This window comes from Sebastes fasciatus, chromosome 23, assembly GCF_043250625.1.
Source record: "Sebastes fasciatus isolate fSebFas1 chromosome 23, fSebFas1.pri, whole genome shotgun sequence".
Lineage (NCBI taxonomy): Eukaryota > Metazoa > Chordata > Actinopteri > Perciformes > Sebastidae > Sebastes > Sebastes fasciatus.
In genome coordinates, this window is record NC_133817.1 from 20,579,266 (window position 1) to 20,598,045 (window position 18,780).

An 18,780-nucleotide genomic window follows, 5' to 3' on the forward strand; every position below is an offset into this window, starting at 1 on the left:
ATAATGCTGCCTTTACGTGCCGTAGGAAATATTGCACCTTTTGAAAGTGTCCGTCAAAGAAGGTATAAAAGGCTGTCAGACAAAAAGACTTTTCGTCTTAGTTGCTCAAACGTGGCGTCTAAATAGTAGCCGTGCCAGGAAGGGTTGTTGCAGGTAACACGATCACACATTGACGTTTGGTTGCAGAATATATCCTTAATTACAACCTGAATGTCATTGATTCCCCTTTGTTTTACTGATTCAACACACAATAGTTTGCATATTCTGCACCCTCAGCCTGGAATTTGCTACAAAATGACCTAAAAATCAAAGAGCTGGTATCATTAAATATTTGTAAATCTAAAATGAAAGCTTTAGAAGCAGACTCTATGGCATGTCAGTGTTTTAAGCCCCCTTGTTGTACAGCTGACTCTCAAAAAAAGTTCATTTTCGTCCCCCATTTGTCTTTAGATAGTTCCCTTTTAATGCAAATTTTAGTGCTTTTAGTGTTTGTGAATTGTATTTGATCTCTATTTGTGTCAATGTGTCTGTATCTTTGTGTTCTTGCTGCTGACCGTCTTGGCCAGGTCTCCTTTGGAAAAAAAAGGTTCTTAATCTCAATGGGACTAACCTGGTTAAATAAAGGTTAAATTAAAAATAAATAAATAAATAAAAATAGCAGCCATTTACTTATTTAAAAATGATCCCCATTAGCTGATACCAATGGCACCAGCTAGTCTTCCTGGGGTCCGAAATCAAGTACATTACATTTATCACATACATACTATATACAACATCATATTTGTGTTACACTAATAACATTCAAATGTTCCAAACATATATAAATGTCACCTTCACACACATCTTCCACAACCATGTATAGTCGATCCTGGTATAAGTCGTTGCAGGTTGCTATTGACAAGGAAAACACTGCCTTTAACACAACCTGCGAACTCGGAAGTAGTCAAAAAAAAAGTGTTCCGAGTGTCGTTGAAGGCACCATAACAGCTATCCGACCGTGCTAGTTGTAGCTAGAACTGTTGCTAACGCGGATACAAACACAGACAGACAGACGACGTTAACTCACACGGAGGAGGACACCGGGTCAAACAAAGCAGACGGACCAAAGCGTCTTTTACACGTGATTCTAACTAACCCAGTGAAGCTATGGCGGACTGTCCTGCACAGCAGACTAACGTCTATGGTAGCTGCGCAACGAGCAGCGGCAGCTAGCTAAGCTGATGCTAGCTGATGCTAATTAGCTGTATGCTAGTTTTCCATCGCCTCTAATGCTTCAATGAATGGGGGTTGTTGTGAAGACATCAGTCAACAATGTACGCTTTCCTGCTAGCCTCCTGCTTGTTGAGGTGCAGTTTGGCTGCTACTTAGCTGTCTAACAAGTGGATGTAAAGACTGGAGCTTATTGAGGGAAGCCTGAGTGTGATTAGCTGATGAACATCAGCAGCTAGCAGCAGGACTGAGTGGAGAACTTTGTTGGAGATGCATCAGGAAGAAATCATGCACTACCCAGGTAGCTAAATAGTAACAGCAGTAGCGATGTTAGCTTGCCTTACATAACATTGGGACCATAAAGAAGGTATAAAGCGTGTTGTTGTTTACAAACGTCTTCTTGTGATCGACCCTGGATCAAGTCTTCACTGCAGACCTGATTATTAGTGAAGTGATCGTGTGTGAGGAGGACTGATGGCCTCTCGGACTAACCCTGCCCTCCGTCCCAGGTAGGGGAGTGGTGCTGTAGACTCCCTGGCCTGGCCTGGTCTGGCCTGGCCTGGCTTTACACGGATGATGTGAAGACAGTGATCAATAGCAGTATTTATGCACTTGATTATGATGCGCCATCGTGGCTGTGATGATCAGTCTGTGAAGTGATTGAGCAGCATTTGAAGGACCATCATGATGGACACGGAGGAAGTTTCACAAGACGACAATCACTGGAAATAATCATGAACTGTTGAAGCTCAACTCGCTGCATTTTGATCATTTTTAAAGACTTGTTTCACACCAACATCACCACCATGTCTGCGTTTGCTGAGTTCGTCCCTCCTCCTGAGTGTCCGGTGTTTGAGCCCAGCTGGGAGGATTTCTCGGATCCTTTAGGATTCATCAACAAGATCCGACCCATCGCAGAGAAGACGGGCATCTGCAAGATCCGACCCCCCGAGGTAAAAACTCACATTGTTAAACATTGAAATAAAACATTAGGATTAAAGTGTGGGAGGTTTTTCTGCTCCTGCGTATGTGGCGCTGGTTCACTGAGGCCTGCACTAGTTGCCTTTACTCTAATAGAGGTCAAATAAAGCTTCATTTATCTGCACTCAACAGCACATATTTATGTATTTCGGTGACTTTTGGATTCATTTGTTGTCCAGAAAAGTTTTTCAATAGGTGAAATAATGTAAACAGTTCCGGTTACTATTCCTTTTGTTGTTGTTTTCTTCCTGGCCATGGCTGATAACAGATTGTTAGGTTAGCTATGAAGATGCGACACTGGGCCACACGCAGGCCTGAAGCTCCTCTCACACATAAGAAACCTGTATTTATTTCATGTTATATGTTAGAAACACAAACAACCAGTTGAGTACATTTATTGTCAAGCACCTTTAACTGTTGGGGCGTGTCTATGTGGCTAGCAATCCATTAATACCAGTTCATAATAGACAGGATTACATGCTGAAATTAATAGCTTCAAATTGGCAGTATTTATTTATGCACAGTTGGTCCTGTAAAAAAATACTCTCAACTGCACTTTTCACACTATGAGTGATTTATTAATAATAATGATAGTGTTGTTTGTGTCATGACCTCATTATGGATGACTTAATGGGTGTATTTTCTTGTCTATCAGGACTGGCAGCCTCCCTTTGCCTGCGATGTACGCAACTTCCGCTTCACTCCTCGAGTACAGAGACTGAATGAACTTGAGGTGAGTTTGCCAAGAAGATGAATCATAAGAACAATACTTGAGTGAAGGCATGTGCTTTATGAATAACATGAGGAAAAAAAACCATTCAGAATAAAATGTATTTGGGAAATTAGGGATGCACGGTTACAGATACCGAATCAAATAGCTGGATCGATATCGGTGACAATGGGTCCGATCCATTCAGCTCAATTCAATGTTTATATACTATATACATTATTCACTGCAATTGTAATATCTGTTTAAGTTTTGACCAATTTGTTGCTGCATTAAAAAGGCCCGCACTTGAATTGTAATTCCTGTTAGTTATGAAGATTTTCCACCAAGTCGCTGGTGTACGATTTATCATTTTATTAATGAAAAACAATTAAATAAATGTATCTATGTATTTATCAGTCACATTTTGCTTTACATAGTTAGGAGGGCAATGTTTAAGTCAAGCCTGATGTTGCCTTACACACAAAAGAATGATCCCAGTCTCTTCCACACAGTGAGGCATACAGCTCAGTAATTAAACACTACTAATGGATCGGTACTCGGTATCGACCGATACCCAAAGCCCAGATATCAGCATCGGTATCGAGACTGAAAAAGTTGTACCGGTTGGAAATTATTCTAACTGCAATTACATTTTGATTGACACATCTGGGAGAATCAAAGAAACTGTCCACACACTGTACGCTGCTTCAAGGTTTGCTGTGAATGAACTTAATGGACCTGAATGAATAGCAGTAGATTGTCTCCACTTACTATGTTTTCTGTCTTGCACCTGTTGAGATTTGGATGTGTGGGTTTTTCCTTCTTCTTTTTATGTTGCTTAACGTGTGCAAAGCAAGTTCAGCAGGACAGCTCCAATATGGGAGTTCTAAGGTTTTCCCCAGTAGAGTGCAGCCATTCAGACATAATTTTGCCCGAGGTGTCCACCAGTTTTCATAACAGCAGAACACTGAGCCCTCTCTCCTCTCTCTCTCCTGCCTTTTCAGGCCCTCACTCGGGTTAAGCTCAACTTTCTGGATCAAATCGCAAAGTTCTGGGAGCTGCAGGGATCCAAGACCCGATTCCCTCATGTGGAGAGAAAAGTGTTGGACCTCTATCAGCTCAGCAAGGTAAAACTATTTCAATTTGGTTTTTGACTAATTATATAACATTGGTAACAGTGCTTGAAGTGGAAAAAAATATGTGCCAGCACTGTCTTTTCACATGTTGGCGTGTGTATCGGCCGGTATCAGCAATCTCTTGAGACTTATTCCTCTTTATTTATTATGTCTTTAAGCATGTTATACTGTGTTTTATTGCTACATTATTATACTTGGGCTATGCATCTTCTATAGTAGGCCTATAATACTCCAATAATATTCCCACCGGAACATTATAGGGTTAAGGTGTGTTTGTATATTTACCTATAGTATTAATAGTTAAAGTGCTTCCTGTGTTATTTGTAGCCTATAGTTGGGTATCATTCAGGTTTTAGGAGCAGTGTTACGGTCAGGAAGCTCCTACATGTTATACAGCAGGATAAAGACACACATTCTGGATATCTACAGTGAATAACAGAATAACCATTATTATTACTAATTAAATGATTATTTTATTATTTACACATATCGCAGCCTTCATCTGAAGATTTAATGCTTCTGGAAAGGTTTGCCCTAAAAGAGCATATTCTGAAATATTTTGAATAATGTTCCATTAATTATATTTGTTCACAAATAAAAAAAAAAGTTACGACGATTATTTTACAAAAAAGGACGTGAACATAGTATTGATAAATTACAGCACCCTCGTTCTCACCGTTCCTCTCTCGTGCCGTGCGTCGGCTCGTCCAGATGCTCTACACGTTGTTTTTATGTTCATGCGGCTTATGAGGCGCGGCTCAAATACGCTGGCGCTGCACCGTTATGAATCACCAATATGAGTCTCCCAGAGAACCTGATATGGAGAGGTCAGAAAACAGTGCCGGCAGCATGTGAGTAGTGCCGGTGCGCAAGAAAAAGTCACAGTACGCCAAAAGAGTAAAATAGAGAAGTGGCGGTACCGGTGAATACCGGCCCGCTTCGAGCACTGATTGATATTATCCAGTTTCTTTAACATTAATTTTACACCTTGCTATTAAGTGTTGATTTTGTCCTAATATTGGACACCTGTGTGTGTGTGTTTCAGATTGTGTCCTCAGAGGGCGGTTTTGAGACGGCGTGTAAAGAGAAGAGGTGGTCCAAGGTGGCCAGCCGGATGGGCTTCCCAGCCGGGAAAGGCACCGGCTCGCTGCTGCGCTCCCACTACGAGAGGATCCTTTATCCGTATGAGCTCTTCCAGTCTGGGGCCACGCTGACCGTGAGTGACAAGCTAACACAGTTTCACCCTGCTTCATACAGCTTCATACATTGTGGTCGTCTACCTGAATATGTGCATACTCTTCCAGGCATTCATCCATTTTGCACCATCGTACATGAGATATACAAACCACGTTGTTTTCAAAGTTGGAATAAGTGGACATTTTGTGAGTGGGTGTTGTTATTTGGTTTAATTCCCCATTGAGCTGAATTAGTTTTTGCTGTTCTCAGTGTCCCTCTCAAATTTCAGTCTTGGATCGTTTTTTTGTTTTTTTTATTTATTCTACGGCTCATTAGCCAAACTTGGCTTAACAGCTAAATACTTGTTTCTTCAAAACCTGCTGGAATAGGCGGATTTTTATTAAACTGTTTCCAAAACCTAATTTCTTTTCACTCCTCTCCTTTCTCCAATCAGGGCATCCAGCGGCTGTACGAGGAAGGAGATGACGGGGAAGAGGTGGACGAGGGAGTCGGCGAGGAGGCAGGGGAGGAAGACGAGCAAGATGAGGAGGAGGACGACAAAGACGGGGAGGGTGATGCAATGCAGACTAAAGAGCGGCTTCTGCCTGAGAGACGCTCCAGGCGCCTTAAGTCTGAGGTAAAGGGGGGGACTACAAGGAAGGTGTAGTGCAAAAAATGTGTCATTTGTAGTAGTTGGAGGTTGGGGACACACTGCAAAAAGTTGTATCTTTTTGCCAAGCTGATGTCAAAAGTGTAATAAGCTGTTAGCTATCTTTTAGTTTTATTTAATATCATGTTTTGTTGAATGTCAAACAGCGTTATTTATTCCTTTAACATTCAGTCCATAGCTGTAAGCATCCCTCTCCCAGCTGTGGCGGGCGTGCTCCCTGGAGGCCGTCTAACATTTGGCCTTTTAGCAGGATCGCTGTGTTTCACAGTCTGCTGTTGTTGTGTTTCTCCAGAGGGAAAACAAGGAGCCAAAAGGCCTGAAGATCTTTGGTACAAGTCCCAAGATGGTCGGCTTGGAGATTGTATCAGCTGGTGAGGATCATTTTTGGTTGACCTGTTTTGTTTTTTTACACGCGACAGACACTGAGCACAATGTTACTGTGAGCATTTTCTATTCTCACACCGGCGCTCCCCCCCCCCTTTCGTTTAGATGACGGATTCAACAAGAAGCAGCGTCACCTCAAAGCACAGGCCTTCGCCATTAAAATGAGACCGCGCAAGGAGACCCTGCAGGTCAACTTCGTGAGTGACACTTCATTTGCCTGATTGTTGATATTTGTTATATCTTGAGAAACTCCGGGCGTAACCACCTGTGGATGTTCTGTGGTTGTTGATCCCCCAGATCGACCTCTACCTCTGCCTGGTGTGTGGACGGGGCGACGAGGAGGACCGGCTCCTGCTCTGTGACGGCTGTGACGACAGCTACCACACCTTCTGCCTGATCCCACCTCTACAGGACGTGCCCAAGGGGGACTGGCGCTGCCCTAAGTGTGTTGCTGAGGTAAGGCTAGAGCGCTTCCTGGTCAGGCAAAACTCTTAGAGAAAGAGTAAATATATGAATTGATAATTTGTCACATGTACAAATGCACATGCAGTAATTCCATCTTCCCTCACAGGAGTGCAGTAAGCCCAGGGAGGCGTTCGGCTTCGAGCAGGCAGTGAGGGAGTACAGTCTCCAGAGCTTCGGAGAAATGGCTGACCACTTCAAGTCCGACTATTTCAACATGCCTGTTCATGTATGTAAATCCACTCAGTGAGCTACAATGCGTGTCCTTCTTCCATCATCTGGCTTGTCACACTTTCTGCTTTAACAATCGGAGGTTAAATGTGCTCCTCACAGGCTTCTTTTCCCTGTTTGAGAGAAGGCAGGGGGATTTCATTATTTCTGCCTTGTTGCCCCCAGATGGTCCCAACGGAGTTGGTGGAGAAAGAGTTCTGGCGGCTGGTCAGCAGCATCGAGGAGGACGTCATCGTGGAGTACGGAGCCGACATCAGCTCCAAGGACGTGGGCAGCGGGTTTCCTGTCAGGGACGGTAAAAGGAGGCTGCTGGGAGATGAAGAGGTGAGAAGACCATTACTTAATAATGCCATACACTCTTCAAGTGTTGACTTGGCTTCTTATTTTTTCACGTCTTGATGGAGCGAATCAGCGATATGGCAAACATCTTCTATCACGATATATCATGTTTTCTGGTAATTCAATAAATAAATAGTCTATATGAAATAACCACATGGTAATGCCTATTTTTGTTTACTCATGTGTGAATTAAACACTTGACTAATGAAAATACTGAATGCTCTAATTTAATTAAGAAATTGAAGTGAAAAATGAACATAACAGTTTCAAGTGAAATTATAAAGAGAAAAATAAATATATAATAAAATAATAATAATAATAATAATTTTTTGTACACATCTGTTAATCACACTGAACTGAGTGGTAACGTAACGTGTGATGTAAAAACAAATCATCAATCTTCAAATGATATTCCCTAGTTAGTATGCGCTTATTATTATTAATTTATACGACGTAATTGTGTATCACGATATCTCGATTATATGATTTTATTACGATACGATTCCACTGAAAGACGATAAATTGTCATATTAAATTATCGCCGAGCCCTACTTGGAATATATATATAGATTATAATAGGTGCATATCACACTGATCTTAAATTTAAGCCCAGTTCATTATTTTCCTACATTTTCTACCTGAGGTTTTATAACCAGTAAAGTACTTGTAATGGGGATTCCCCCTGTGTGTCCTAGAGGCATTACCTGTGTCATTTTATTCACCAGACTTCCATCTAACAGATCCCCTAAAAGCTTTTTTTCCTCTGTTACTTAACGGCTGCTACATTAAGTTAAAAACATGACATTTGCCCTGAAGTGAAAAGAAAGCACTTTGTCTCCTCCTCTCCCATCAGGAGTACGCCAACTCAGGCTGGAACCTGAATAACATGCCGGTGCTGGAGCAGTCGGTGCTCACCCACATCAATGTGGACATCTCAGGCATGAAGGTGCCCTGGCTCTACGTGGGCATGTGTTTCTCCTCTTTCTGCTGGCACATCGAGGACCACTGGAGTTACTCCATCAACTTCCTGCACTGGTGAGACTGGACACCTGCGTGTTGGCGGAAACAAAAACATTCATGCTCATGGAATCTAACCTTATTCTCTTCCACTTAACGTGTTGCTCTGGAAAAGAGCGTCAGCTGAATATCTTTAATGTTAATGTATTCCTCTGTTCCTCCAGGGGGGAACCCAAGACTTGGTACGGAGTGCCGGCCTCCGCCGCAGAGAAGCTGGAGGCTGTGATGAAGAAGCTGGCTCCAGAGCTGTTTGACTCCCAACCCGACCTCCTCCATCAACTGGTCACCATCATGAATCCCAACGTGCTCATGGAGCACGGTGTCCCTGTACGTAGTCTGATATTTTGTTGATATTGGATCTGATTAGATAATGGTCATGTGGTTCATTATTAGTGACATATATGTTCCATGTCCCCCCCCTCAGGTGTACAGGACCAATCAGTGTGCAGGGGAGTTTGTGGTGACCTTCCCCCGGGCCTATCACAGCGGCTTCAACCAGGGCTACAACTTCGCGGAGGCCGTTAACTTCTGCACCGCCGACTGGTTGCCTATGGGTCGTCAGTCCGTGGCCCATTACCGACGCCTCCACCGCTACTGCGTCTTCTCCCACGAGGAGCTGCTGTGCAAGATGGCTGCTGATCCGGAGAGTCTGGACGTGGAGCTGGCTGCCGCCGTCTTCAAGGAGATGGGAGAAATGATGGAGGAGGAGACCAAACTCCGACAGGCTGTCCAAGAAAAGGTAAATGTCTCCTTTTTTTTGCTCAGTTTCTGCATGCAGAAGGTGTGGATGATTGGCGTAGTTCAATACAGCTGTTAACGCACTCCATTGGTGTTTATTTTATGTCCCTGTCCAATGGCAAGCTTCATATTGTCACAGTATATTTAGAGATTGGCATCATTGGTTCTCCTTCCTCCTCATCTACAGGGGGTGCTGTCCTCAGAGCAGGAGGTTTTTGAGCTTCTACCCGATGATGAGCGCCAGTGTCACAAGTGCAAGACGACGTGCTTCCTGTCCGCTCTGACCTGCTCCTGCAGCCCCGACCGACTGGTCTGTCTCAACCACGCAGCAGATCTCTGCGACTGTCCCCTCGGCAACAAGTGTCTCCGGTAAGAGATGCTAAACAATGTCTAACGGCACAAATATGTACAGCATATTGTCAAGAAATCGAATTTGTTACGGCCTCGACGTATACCGTATTCTCAAGTAGATATCTGCGTGATGTATTTCAGGTATCGCTATGATCTGGAGGAGTTTCCGTCCATGCTGTATGGGGTCAAGACGCGGGCTCAGTCTTTTGACACCTGGATAAAGAGGGTCACAGAGGCCTTGGCTGCCGACCAGAAAAACAAGAAAGGTTTTATACTTAAATACTTCTACAAGATATGTACATGTTGCACATATCTGTGCGCCGTTTCATGATCGTTTTGTGTGTCCCGTAGATCTTATTGAGCTCAAGGTTTTGCTGGAGGACGCAGAGGACAGGAAGTATCCCGAGAAAGCTTTGTACCGTCGCCTGAGGGAGATGGTCAAAGAGGCGGAGACGTGCTCCTCCGTAGCTCAGCTGCTGCTCAGCCGCAAACAACGGCACAGGTCAGTGGATGCACAAAGCCTCGATGCAATCCCAACAGAAAAAGCAATTTACTGATAACCCAGCATGTGCAAACATTTTTTTTTCCATTTGCAAATCAATACTGTATCTGCTCAGGTTCAAAGGTGAATTAAACAGTCGCTCTTTTTCCATGCACGTCTGCAGCAGCCGTCTGCGCTCTGAGAGCAGTCGTAACCGCACTAAACTGACAGTGGATGAGCTCAAGGCCTTCGTGGATCAGCTCTATAGGCTGCCCTGCATCATCAGCCAGGCCCGACAAGTCAAAGTGAGTCCCCTATGAGCTCACCCAGGCACCCAGTTATCATTGAAATACAGCTCACACCTTCATTTCTCTCCTTTTAGTCTCTTCCCTATTCCCTCTTTTCCCTCTTCCTCCTACCAACCCCCTTCTTTCGCCATCAATACTATTGAATTACTGCTAAAACGTCCACACTTCATTCTTTTCTTTTTCCTCCAGGAGTTACTGGAGAATGTGGAGGACTTCCACGAGCGAGCCCAGGTGGCGCTGTCTGACGAGATGCCCGATTCCTCCAAGCTGCAGGCGCTGTTGGACCTGGGCAGCGGCCTGGATGTGGAGCTGCCAGAGCTTCCCCGACTGAAGCAGGAGCTCCAGCAGGCCCGCTGGCTCGACGAGGTGAGCTCTTAACAACACAACATAACCTGTTTGTGCGGTTTGACGGCATTGTTGAAATTGCGGCCTAACGTAACAAGCGCCGTCCTCGTCACATCCCACAGGTGCGTGTCACCCTGGCCGAGCCTCACCGCGTCACCCTGGAGCTGATGAAGAGGCTGATAGACTCCGGGGTGGGTCTGGCTCCCCACCACGCCGTGGAGAAGGCCATGGCCGAGCTCCAAGAGATCCTCACCGTCTCAGAGAGATGGGAGGACAAGGCCCGCGCCTGCCTGCAGGCCAGGTGAGGTTGCACGAATGCATACAAACACATTTGAAAAGACTTCATGACTTTCACTTTTCCTCCTTGATCCCCCCATTCTTGTCCGTCCTCCGATAACCCCCAGGCCTCGACACAGCATGGTGACTTTGGAGAGCATTGTGCTGGAAGCCAGGAACATCCCAGCATACCTACCTAACATCCTGGCTCTCCGAGAGGCCCTGCTGAAGGCCAAGGACTGGACGTCTAAGGTGGAAGCCATTCAGGTACCGTCTGTGTGCACACTGTGTTAGAAGCCCTTCTAACCCTCATCTAAAGCCATTTGTCCTCTTTAGCAAAAACATGTCTCTAACCTCTCTCCTGCTATGTCTCCACCTCACTCAGAGTGGCGGTAGCTATGCTTACCTGGAGCAGCTGGAGAGCTTGCTGGCCAGGGGTCGCTCCATCCCCGTTCGGCTCGATCCGCTGACCCAGGTGGAGTCTCAGGTGGCCGCAGCTCGAGCCTGGAGGGAGAGGACGGCTCGCACCTTCCTCAAGAAGAACTCCACGTACACACTGCTCCAGGTGGGCCACCGTGAAAACACTTGATTTGATGCTTGCCCCCCCAGATGTATAAATCTTATTTGAGACTGCATTGAATAAATGCAATGGAAGTGCTGTGGAGTCTCATTTTTTTGTTGCCGTCCTGTGTCCCTCTTCTGTTAGGTCCTCAGCCCTCGCGTGGACATCGGCGTCTACGGCAACAGCAAGAGCAAGAGGAAACGCGTCAAGGAGCTCATGGAGAAGGAGAGAGGAGGCTTCGACCCCGACGCCCTGAGCGACCTGGATGAGAGCCTCGAAGAGGTGCGAGACCCGTCCACCGTCGTGGCGGCCTTCAAATCCAAAGAGCAGAAAGAAGTGGAGTCCATCCACTCGCTCCGCGCCGCCAACCTAGCCAAGATGGCCATGGCCGACCGCATCGAGGAGGTAAAGTTCTGCCTGTGTCGAAAGACGGCCAGCGGCTTCATGCTGCAGTGCGAGCTTTGCAAGGACTGGTTCCACGGAGCGTGCGTGCCTCTGCCTAAGACGGGATCTCAGAAGAAGGCGGGCGTCGGTTGGCAGAGCAACAGCAAAGACTCCAAATTCCTGTGTCCGCTGTGTCAGCGGTCGAGGAGGCCGAGGTTAGAGACCATCCTGTCGCTGCTGGTGTCGCTGCAGAAGCTGCCGGTGCGTCTTCCAGAAGGAGAAGCCCTGCAGTGTTTGACAGAGAGGGCAATGAGCTGGCAGGTATGCATGGGATTACTGATTAGAACTTTATTTTGAACACTTCATTTCCACAGTTTGCTTTCGATCTCTGCTAAATGCCCATCCTCACACTGGTCTAACTGTCGCACCAGGACCGAGCGCGTCAATCCCTTGCCACGGAGGAGCTGTCCTCAGCCCTGGCAAAGCTGTCTGTGCTGAGCCAGCGGATGGTGGAGCAGGCTGCCAGGGAGAAAACAGAGAAGATCATCAATGCAGAGCTGCAGAAGGCTGCTGCCAACCCAGACTTGCAGGTATTATATGTTATATATTATATAGGAGACTCTAGGAATCCTTTTTTGGAGGTGTGGATTGTAATTCTTGTGGTTTTCTACCGGGGCTTTGGATGTAAATATGGAATGCACCAGAAGAGGGCACTAATGTGTAAACATGAAGTGGAACACAAGACTGGATTGACGGCGTAAAATGTGGAGAAATACTGGGAATAACAGGCGACAGATGGCGCTCTGATTTCTCATAGATGTAACGAGCCCTCAGAACCTTCATCCTTTTTTTTACGTTTTATTCAATTACGCCTTTTGGATGCGTCAGGCAAAGCATTTGGCCTTTATATTCAGCATCATGCTGTTTCAGATTAAAAAAGAAGAGGTACCTGACACACCATGTCAGGCTCTGTGTAATCTCTACAACCAGATTCTGCATTCACAAGTAGAATCTGTAGGCAACGGGACAAGATTTTGGCATCAGAGTGTTGTAGTCCGAGTAGTATTGACCAATCACCTTTTGAGCAGGCTTTGGTTGAATGCAGGTTAGCGATCAATACGTAGAGCAAAAAGAGGCGGAACACATCGGCCCAGATACAATCGCGGGAACCCAGCAGCTATTGTCTGATGATGATTTAGCTTTTTATTAGCTTAAAATGAGCTTGTAAACTGGCTACTTGTGAAACAATCCGGTCGTACGCGTCGTCTCTGAACTCCAACTCCACATTCTTGCGTCTCAAGTTGCTAATCGTGATATAAGACTAGATATCGTCTTACATTTTGGATATCATAATATGACGTACGTGTTGTCTTTTCCTGGTTTTAAAGACTGCATTACAGTAAATTGATGTCATTTTTCTGTACTTGTTCTAGCTGTTCTATTATTTGCCTTTACCCATTTAGTCATTATATCCACATTACTGATGATTATTTATCAAAAATCTCATTGTGTAAATATGTTAAAGATGAATATTTAATAAAATGAACATGATGTTGATGCACCGTGTGACTGGAAGAAGCTACTTTGTTTTCTTTATTTTAACCCGTTGAATTAGATCCATTTTAAAAGGATAAACACAGACCATGAAACCACGCTGGATGTCCTCATTAAATACAAGACACATTAGAGACATTGAATATGTGTTCCTGTCCTTCCTCAGGGCCACATCCAGACGTTTCAGCAGTCGGGTTTCAGCAGAGCCGCGTCACCTCGCCAGTCCGTGGACTACGACGACGAGGAGACGGACTCGGACGAGGACATCAGGGAGACGTACGGCTACGACATGAAGGTACGTGAGGTAAAAGTGATGTCGTCCGAGCCGCCTGTAAGCGAGCAGGATTTGTTTTTGTAATTCTTCCCTGTTGGCGTCTGCTTTGTTGCAGGACCCCGGCGAGGTGAAGCCCTACCTGTTCTGCGACGAGGAGATTCCCGTTAAGTCCGAGGAGGTGGTCAGTCACATGTGGCCGGTCGTCACGCCGTCCTTCTGCGCCGAACACGCCTACTCCTCAGCCTCCAAGTCCTGTGTGCAGAGTGAGGCCACGTTTACTTACTAAGATTACTTCTGTCGTTTTGAGTCTGCCTACCCATCATGCCCTGCTGTTTTCATGCACAAATGATTCAAGGACAGCTATTTAGTTTGAGCACTTAATGATTTTTACGGGCCTTCATCATCTCACACTCTAAATGTTACCATTTCAGACATGGGCACGCCCAGGAAGCAGCCCAGGAAGACCCCCCTGATACCTCGCAGCCTGGAGCCGCCGGTGCTCGAGCTGTCCCAACAGGCCAAGGCCCAGCTGGAGGAGCTGATGATGCTGGGAGACCTGCTGGAGGTGTCCCTGGATGAGACCCAGCACATCTGGAGGATCCTGCAGGCCACGCACCCCCCCTCTGAGGAGAGATTCCTGCAGGTCTTGGAGGTAGGGAGGTCGTCCATTATGCAACCTGATGGCGCAGCTGGACCCCACGGCAAATGCTGCACAGTGACTAAACCTCGGGTTTGGGTTTGAATCGATCACTCCGATTAGTTAGGTCATCTCATTTCATCTTTCCTTCCTTTCCTACAGCCTGACGACTCTCTGATGGAGAAGCCTCTGAAGCTCAAGCTCAAAGACTCGGAGAAGAAGAGGAAACGGAAGTTGGAAAGAGCCGAGCACCACCACATGCTGATGGCTGCAGCCGCCGCCGCCGGCGGGGCTTCGGTGATGGGCGAAATGCGACCGGCCAAGTCCAAAGACCTGAAAAGGGTGGGCCTGGAGCTGGGTCTCGGGGGCAAACCCAAGAAGAAGAAGCTCAAGCTCAACCTGGACAAGAACCGGGAGATGAAGCAGCTGGCCAAGCGGTTAGCCAAGGAGGAGAAGGAGAGGAAGAGGAAGGAGAAGGCGGCGGCGAAGGCCGAGGCCGTCAGGGAAGGGCTGGAGAAGAGGAAGGAGAAGAAGATTCTGGACATTCCCTCCAAGTACGACTGGTCCGGGGCCGAGGACTCCAACGACGAGAACGCCGTGTGTGCATCCAAGACTTGCCAGAGACCCTGTAAAGACAAGGTGAGGACTCTCTCAGGACTTATATTTTTGTGATTTGGTAATGAAATGTCTTTTCCCACAAATATAAGTCTCAGCTCTTGAGATTGTGTTTTCAAGACGTTGTGTTGCAGCAAAAGAGGCACACGGGGGGAATTGTAGATGAATGATAAACACAGCTACAGTTTAGCATTTAACAGAGGTCAAAGACGACCATGTGACTGTGCACCTTTTGAAAACTCAAAGTTCTGTTTGTTTTAAATATCTTTTGAATTGTCATTTAAATCCTTGTTTTTACTGGAATATGGACTAAATTCATGTGATAATTATCTCAGCATTATCTGATAACGACACATTGGAATTTTTACTTTGAGTAACCCTCCAATTATTTTCTCAATTAATCGTTTGGTTGTCTATAAAATGTCAGAAAAGAGTTTAAAAATGCCCGTCACAGTTTCCAAAGCCCAAGGTGATGCTTCCAAATGTCCTGTTTTGTCCGACAAACAGTCCAAAACTCAAAGACATTCAGTTACAGTGAAATAAAACGGAGCAAGATAACAGATCCTTACTTTCTGAGAAGCTCAACCTTCATTTAACTTTTTGGCATTTTTGTTTGAAAAATCAAATACAAAAAAGTTTGATTTTGACTAATTGTTTCAGCTCTAATCTAATTTTCAAAATATTTCTCAGCGATTTGTATTGTGAAAAACAATACAGAAATATTTAAATATTAATAAATCTTGGTACGTAACATATCACACTGACAGAATTTAGTTAACTCAGTTTTTTAATCATTCACATCTAAGACCTTTACACACCGTATGTGCATGCCAATACTTTTTTTCGAACTGTTCCTTTTGTCATGAATACTTTGTCACAAAACGTGAATATTACGCGGCGAAAAAAGCGTCATACTTTTATTTTCAGAACAAGGACGATTTTCTGAGGTATCAACCAATCACATTGTGCAGAGCGGGTTTGAGTTGTACCGATATTTATCAAACAACAACACAGAGTCTGTAGTCCGAACCAAGATGGCAAACTTTATCACTCCTTTCAACCTTGACAAAGACGGCACAGACAGATCCACTACTTCCGTTTGTACCTTTCACAATAAAAGCCCTAGACATACTGTATATATACGTATTTCGCATTTTCATGTCGTTTATCCGTCAAGCCCCCTGGTGTGTAAAGGCCTTTTAGACTTGACAATTGTGAATCACAGATTCTCAATATGAGAAACGTGTTGGAAAATTACGTAGGGGCTGGACTTAAAGGTCCCATATCATGCTCATTTTCAGGTTCATACTTGTATTTTGTGTTTCTACTAGAACATGTTTACATGCTGTAATGTTCAAAAAAACTTATTTTCCTCATACTGTCAGCCTGAATATGCCTGTATTTACCCTCCATCTGAAACGCTCTGTTTTAGCGCATTTCGACAGAATTGCAACAGAATTGTAACAGGATTGCATTTTTGTACATCTTATATTTTCTGTATCTCTGCTGTCATAAAAATGTCCGTTAAGTTGTCAGTCGTCAACACTGCTCAGTATGTGTTAATTCTGCATTGTGACATTGTGGCTGTGCTTGAACTCTGCCGGGCTGTTGGAGGAACACGATGTTGACCTCGTCAGTTCTTGACCCTCCGTAGCAACATCCCCTCCACACAGAGAGAGAGAGGCAGTAAATTCTGGTTGATACTTTCATCACAGGAACTTGGCAAGTCCTCAAAGTCTAAATGTCCCAGATGTCTCCCGGTGAATGACACAGGGTTTTTTGTGTGTTTGCTGAGTTAATAACAAACACTTTTCAAAATGAACATCATGGAACTTTATTGAATATCAACAGCTGATAACAGCACTGGAACACCTTAAAGAGAGTTACACATAACGTATTAACAGGACACACACCGCGACGTGGTCCTTGTCGCGGGCCGAGACTGTCCGCCGAGTTAACCAGTGGCCAGTCTCCTTCCCCGGTGTGTCCCCCTGGGCAGCCAATCAGAGCGGAGGAAACCGGTAGGCTTGCAGCTCTGTGGTTGGAGCAGAGGTGATGAAACTATGGAGGTGCTGCTCTAAACTAGGCCGACTACACCTGAAGATGGGATGATTAACAGTTGTGAGGTGTTATTGAGATGGAGATAGAGTATTTTCTCAGCCGTTTCCTTCTCACAATCCAACAAAAATATGTGACTCTTAGTATTTTAATAAACTTATTTAGTAGTACTACAGTAGTAGATTGTCTGACAGCTCTTATTGGTATAAAACACAAGATCATCTACAGTCCATCAGTGTGTGGTTATGTTTCGGCTCCGGTACAATGACTGACCTGTATTCTTAACATGTTCTGTTAAAAATTACACAAGAAAGTTGTTTTTCCTGAATTTTTGTGTTTTGCTTGACAAACCACATGATGTCTCATGATGTTTCCTTATTGTTAACCTGTATACTCACATGTCTGCCTCTGTATGTGTGTGTTCCACAGGTGGATTGGGTGCAGTGCGACGGCGGCTGCGACGAGTGGTTCCACCAGGTGTGCGTGGGCGTGTCGTGCGAGATGGCCGAGAACGAAGACTACATCTGCGTGGACTGCTCCCGGAAGGCCGCCGGGGGAGGCGGAGGGATGACCGTGGAGGAGGTGGTGGTGGCGGCTGAGGAGAGCGTCGTGGTGTTGTCGACGTCGATGTGCAGCGTGCAGAGCCTCCCGTTGTCACCGTCGTCAGTCACGGCCTCGTGGTCTCACACGCTCCCCTCCGCCTCGCATCTAAACCCATCAGCTTCACATCCGCAGCAGCAAGAACCCCAGCAGGGCAGTTAGCGCTTAAAACAAAAAGACTTGAATACTGTACCTCACACAAGGAGCATAACACAAAAACCTAGCATCCAGGCTAGTGTTTGAACCTCTCGACCTGTAAGACTGCACAGCATCTGAGGAAAAAGAACTTTATGAATGAGTCGGGACAAACCAGATGTGTTTCTGTAACTGCCTGGATCATAGAGCACAAGACAGAAGAGTCCTACCGTCACCGTATGGCTTCAGCAACGACATGCCCTCTCTCTCCGAGCGCTTAAGATGTGTTGAAAAGGTTGTTAGTACACACACACAACACTTTAGTCCTCGTCTAGAAACATCCACCAGCTACTTCCCGGTCCTCTCCTGAACAATAACACCTCATTGGTACGCTCACTTCCAGTCAAACCCTCCACTTACTCCAGCTGTTGTATTCAGTGCAAACAGGCGAATTAAACCAATGTGTCCCCCCAGTCGTGTTTCACCGGACATCCTGAACCCCCTCTGCCCTCCGTCAGACAGTAACATCTCAATATGTAGGACTCAAGACTAGGAAACACAAATGGTTGTAATGTAGTGGAATTATTTATAATGTACATACTTTTAAGCAATTAAACAAAATGGATTGTGGCTTTTTTTTGTTTTGTTTTCTCACCTTTAATAAACTATTCCTAGTCAAATGATTGATAATTGTGATGTTTTATTTTTTAATTTATGTTTTAATTTTTAAATTTTTTAACATTTTTATATAAATGTCCATATAGGAATTAAAAGAAACGGCATTCTTTGTTTTGTCTTAAAGAGGAAATGGAGTAAAAGCTAGAAGAAGAAATTTTAAAAGTGCAATTTAATGGACGTATTACATACGAAAAACCAGCAGGGGGTAAAGCTTTTGTGTCCTTTCGGTGTCTGAAATGGTCAGGGTGATTGGTGGGTGAAGTTCTGAGGGGCTCCACGGTGACTTACGGCATTGAAAGGGTTGATTCCAAGTTAATCTTCACATTTCCTGTGTTACTCATTAAGCTCAATTAGAGGAGAGACGTGTTGACATGTTGTTGTGGAGCTCTGGTATGAAGATGTTGAATTCCAGGTTACATGTGTTTTTCCCCCTTAGTTATAAGCAGTGTATAACATGCATTTATTGTAAA

At 45.1% G+C, this 18,780-nt stretch overlaps 1 protein-coding gene across 2 annotated transcripts; it reads left to right on the forward strand.

The window, feature by feature from the left end:
• Positions 1 to 952: 952 nt before the first annotated feature.
• On the forward strand, positions 953 to 18,312 carry kdm5a (lysine demethylase 5A). Of its 2 annotated transcripts, none has more exons than XM_074625544.1 (28): positions 953 to 2,162; positions 2,846 to 2,923; positions 3,904 to 4,026; positions 5,081 to 5,251; positions 5,666 to 5,848; positions 6,174 to 6,252; positions 6,371 to 6,462; positions 6,554 to 6,721; positions 6,837 to 6,956; positions 7,124 to 7,282; positions 8,151 to 8,332; positions 8,479 to 8,641; positions 8,739 to 9,053; positions 9,240 to 9,421; positions 9,545 to 9,669; positions 9,755 to 9,905; positions 10,069 to 10,189; positions 10,382 to 10,558; positions 10,660 to 10,838; positions 10,942 to 11,080; positions 11,199 to 11,378; positions 11,520 to 12,080; positions 12,191 to 12,349; positions 13,480 to 13,608; positions 13,703 to 13,850; positions 14,019 to 14,239; positions 14,387 to 14,863; positions 17,327 to 18,312. In XM_074625544.1, the coding sequence occupies exons 1-28, from the start codon at positions 2,016 to 2,018 to the stop codon at positions 17,657 to 17,659; spliced, it is 5,262 nt and encodes a 1,753-aa protein (XP_074481645.1). In that variant the 5' UTR covers positions 953 to 2,015; the 3' UTR covers positions 17,660 to 18,312. The 2 variants fall into 2 exon arrangements, with proteins under 2 accessions (XP_074481645.1, XP_074481646.1); XM_074625545.1 differs by having other exon boundaries at positions 6,563 to 6,721.
• The last annotated feature ends 468 nt before the right edge of the window (positions 18,313 to 18,780 follow it).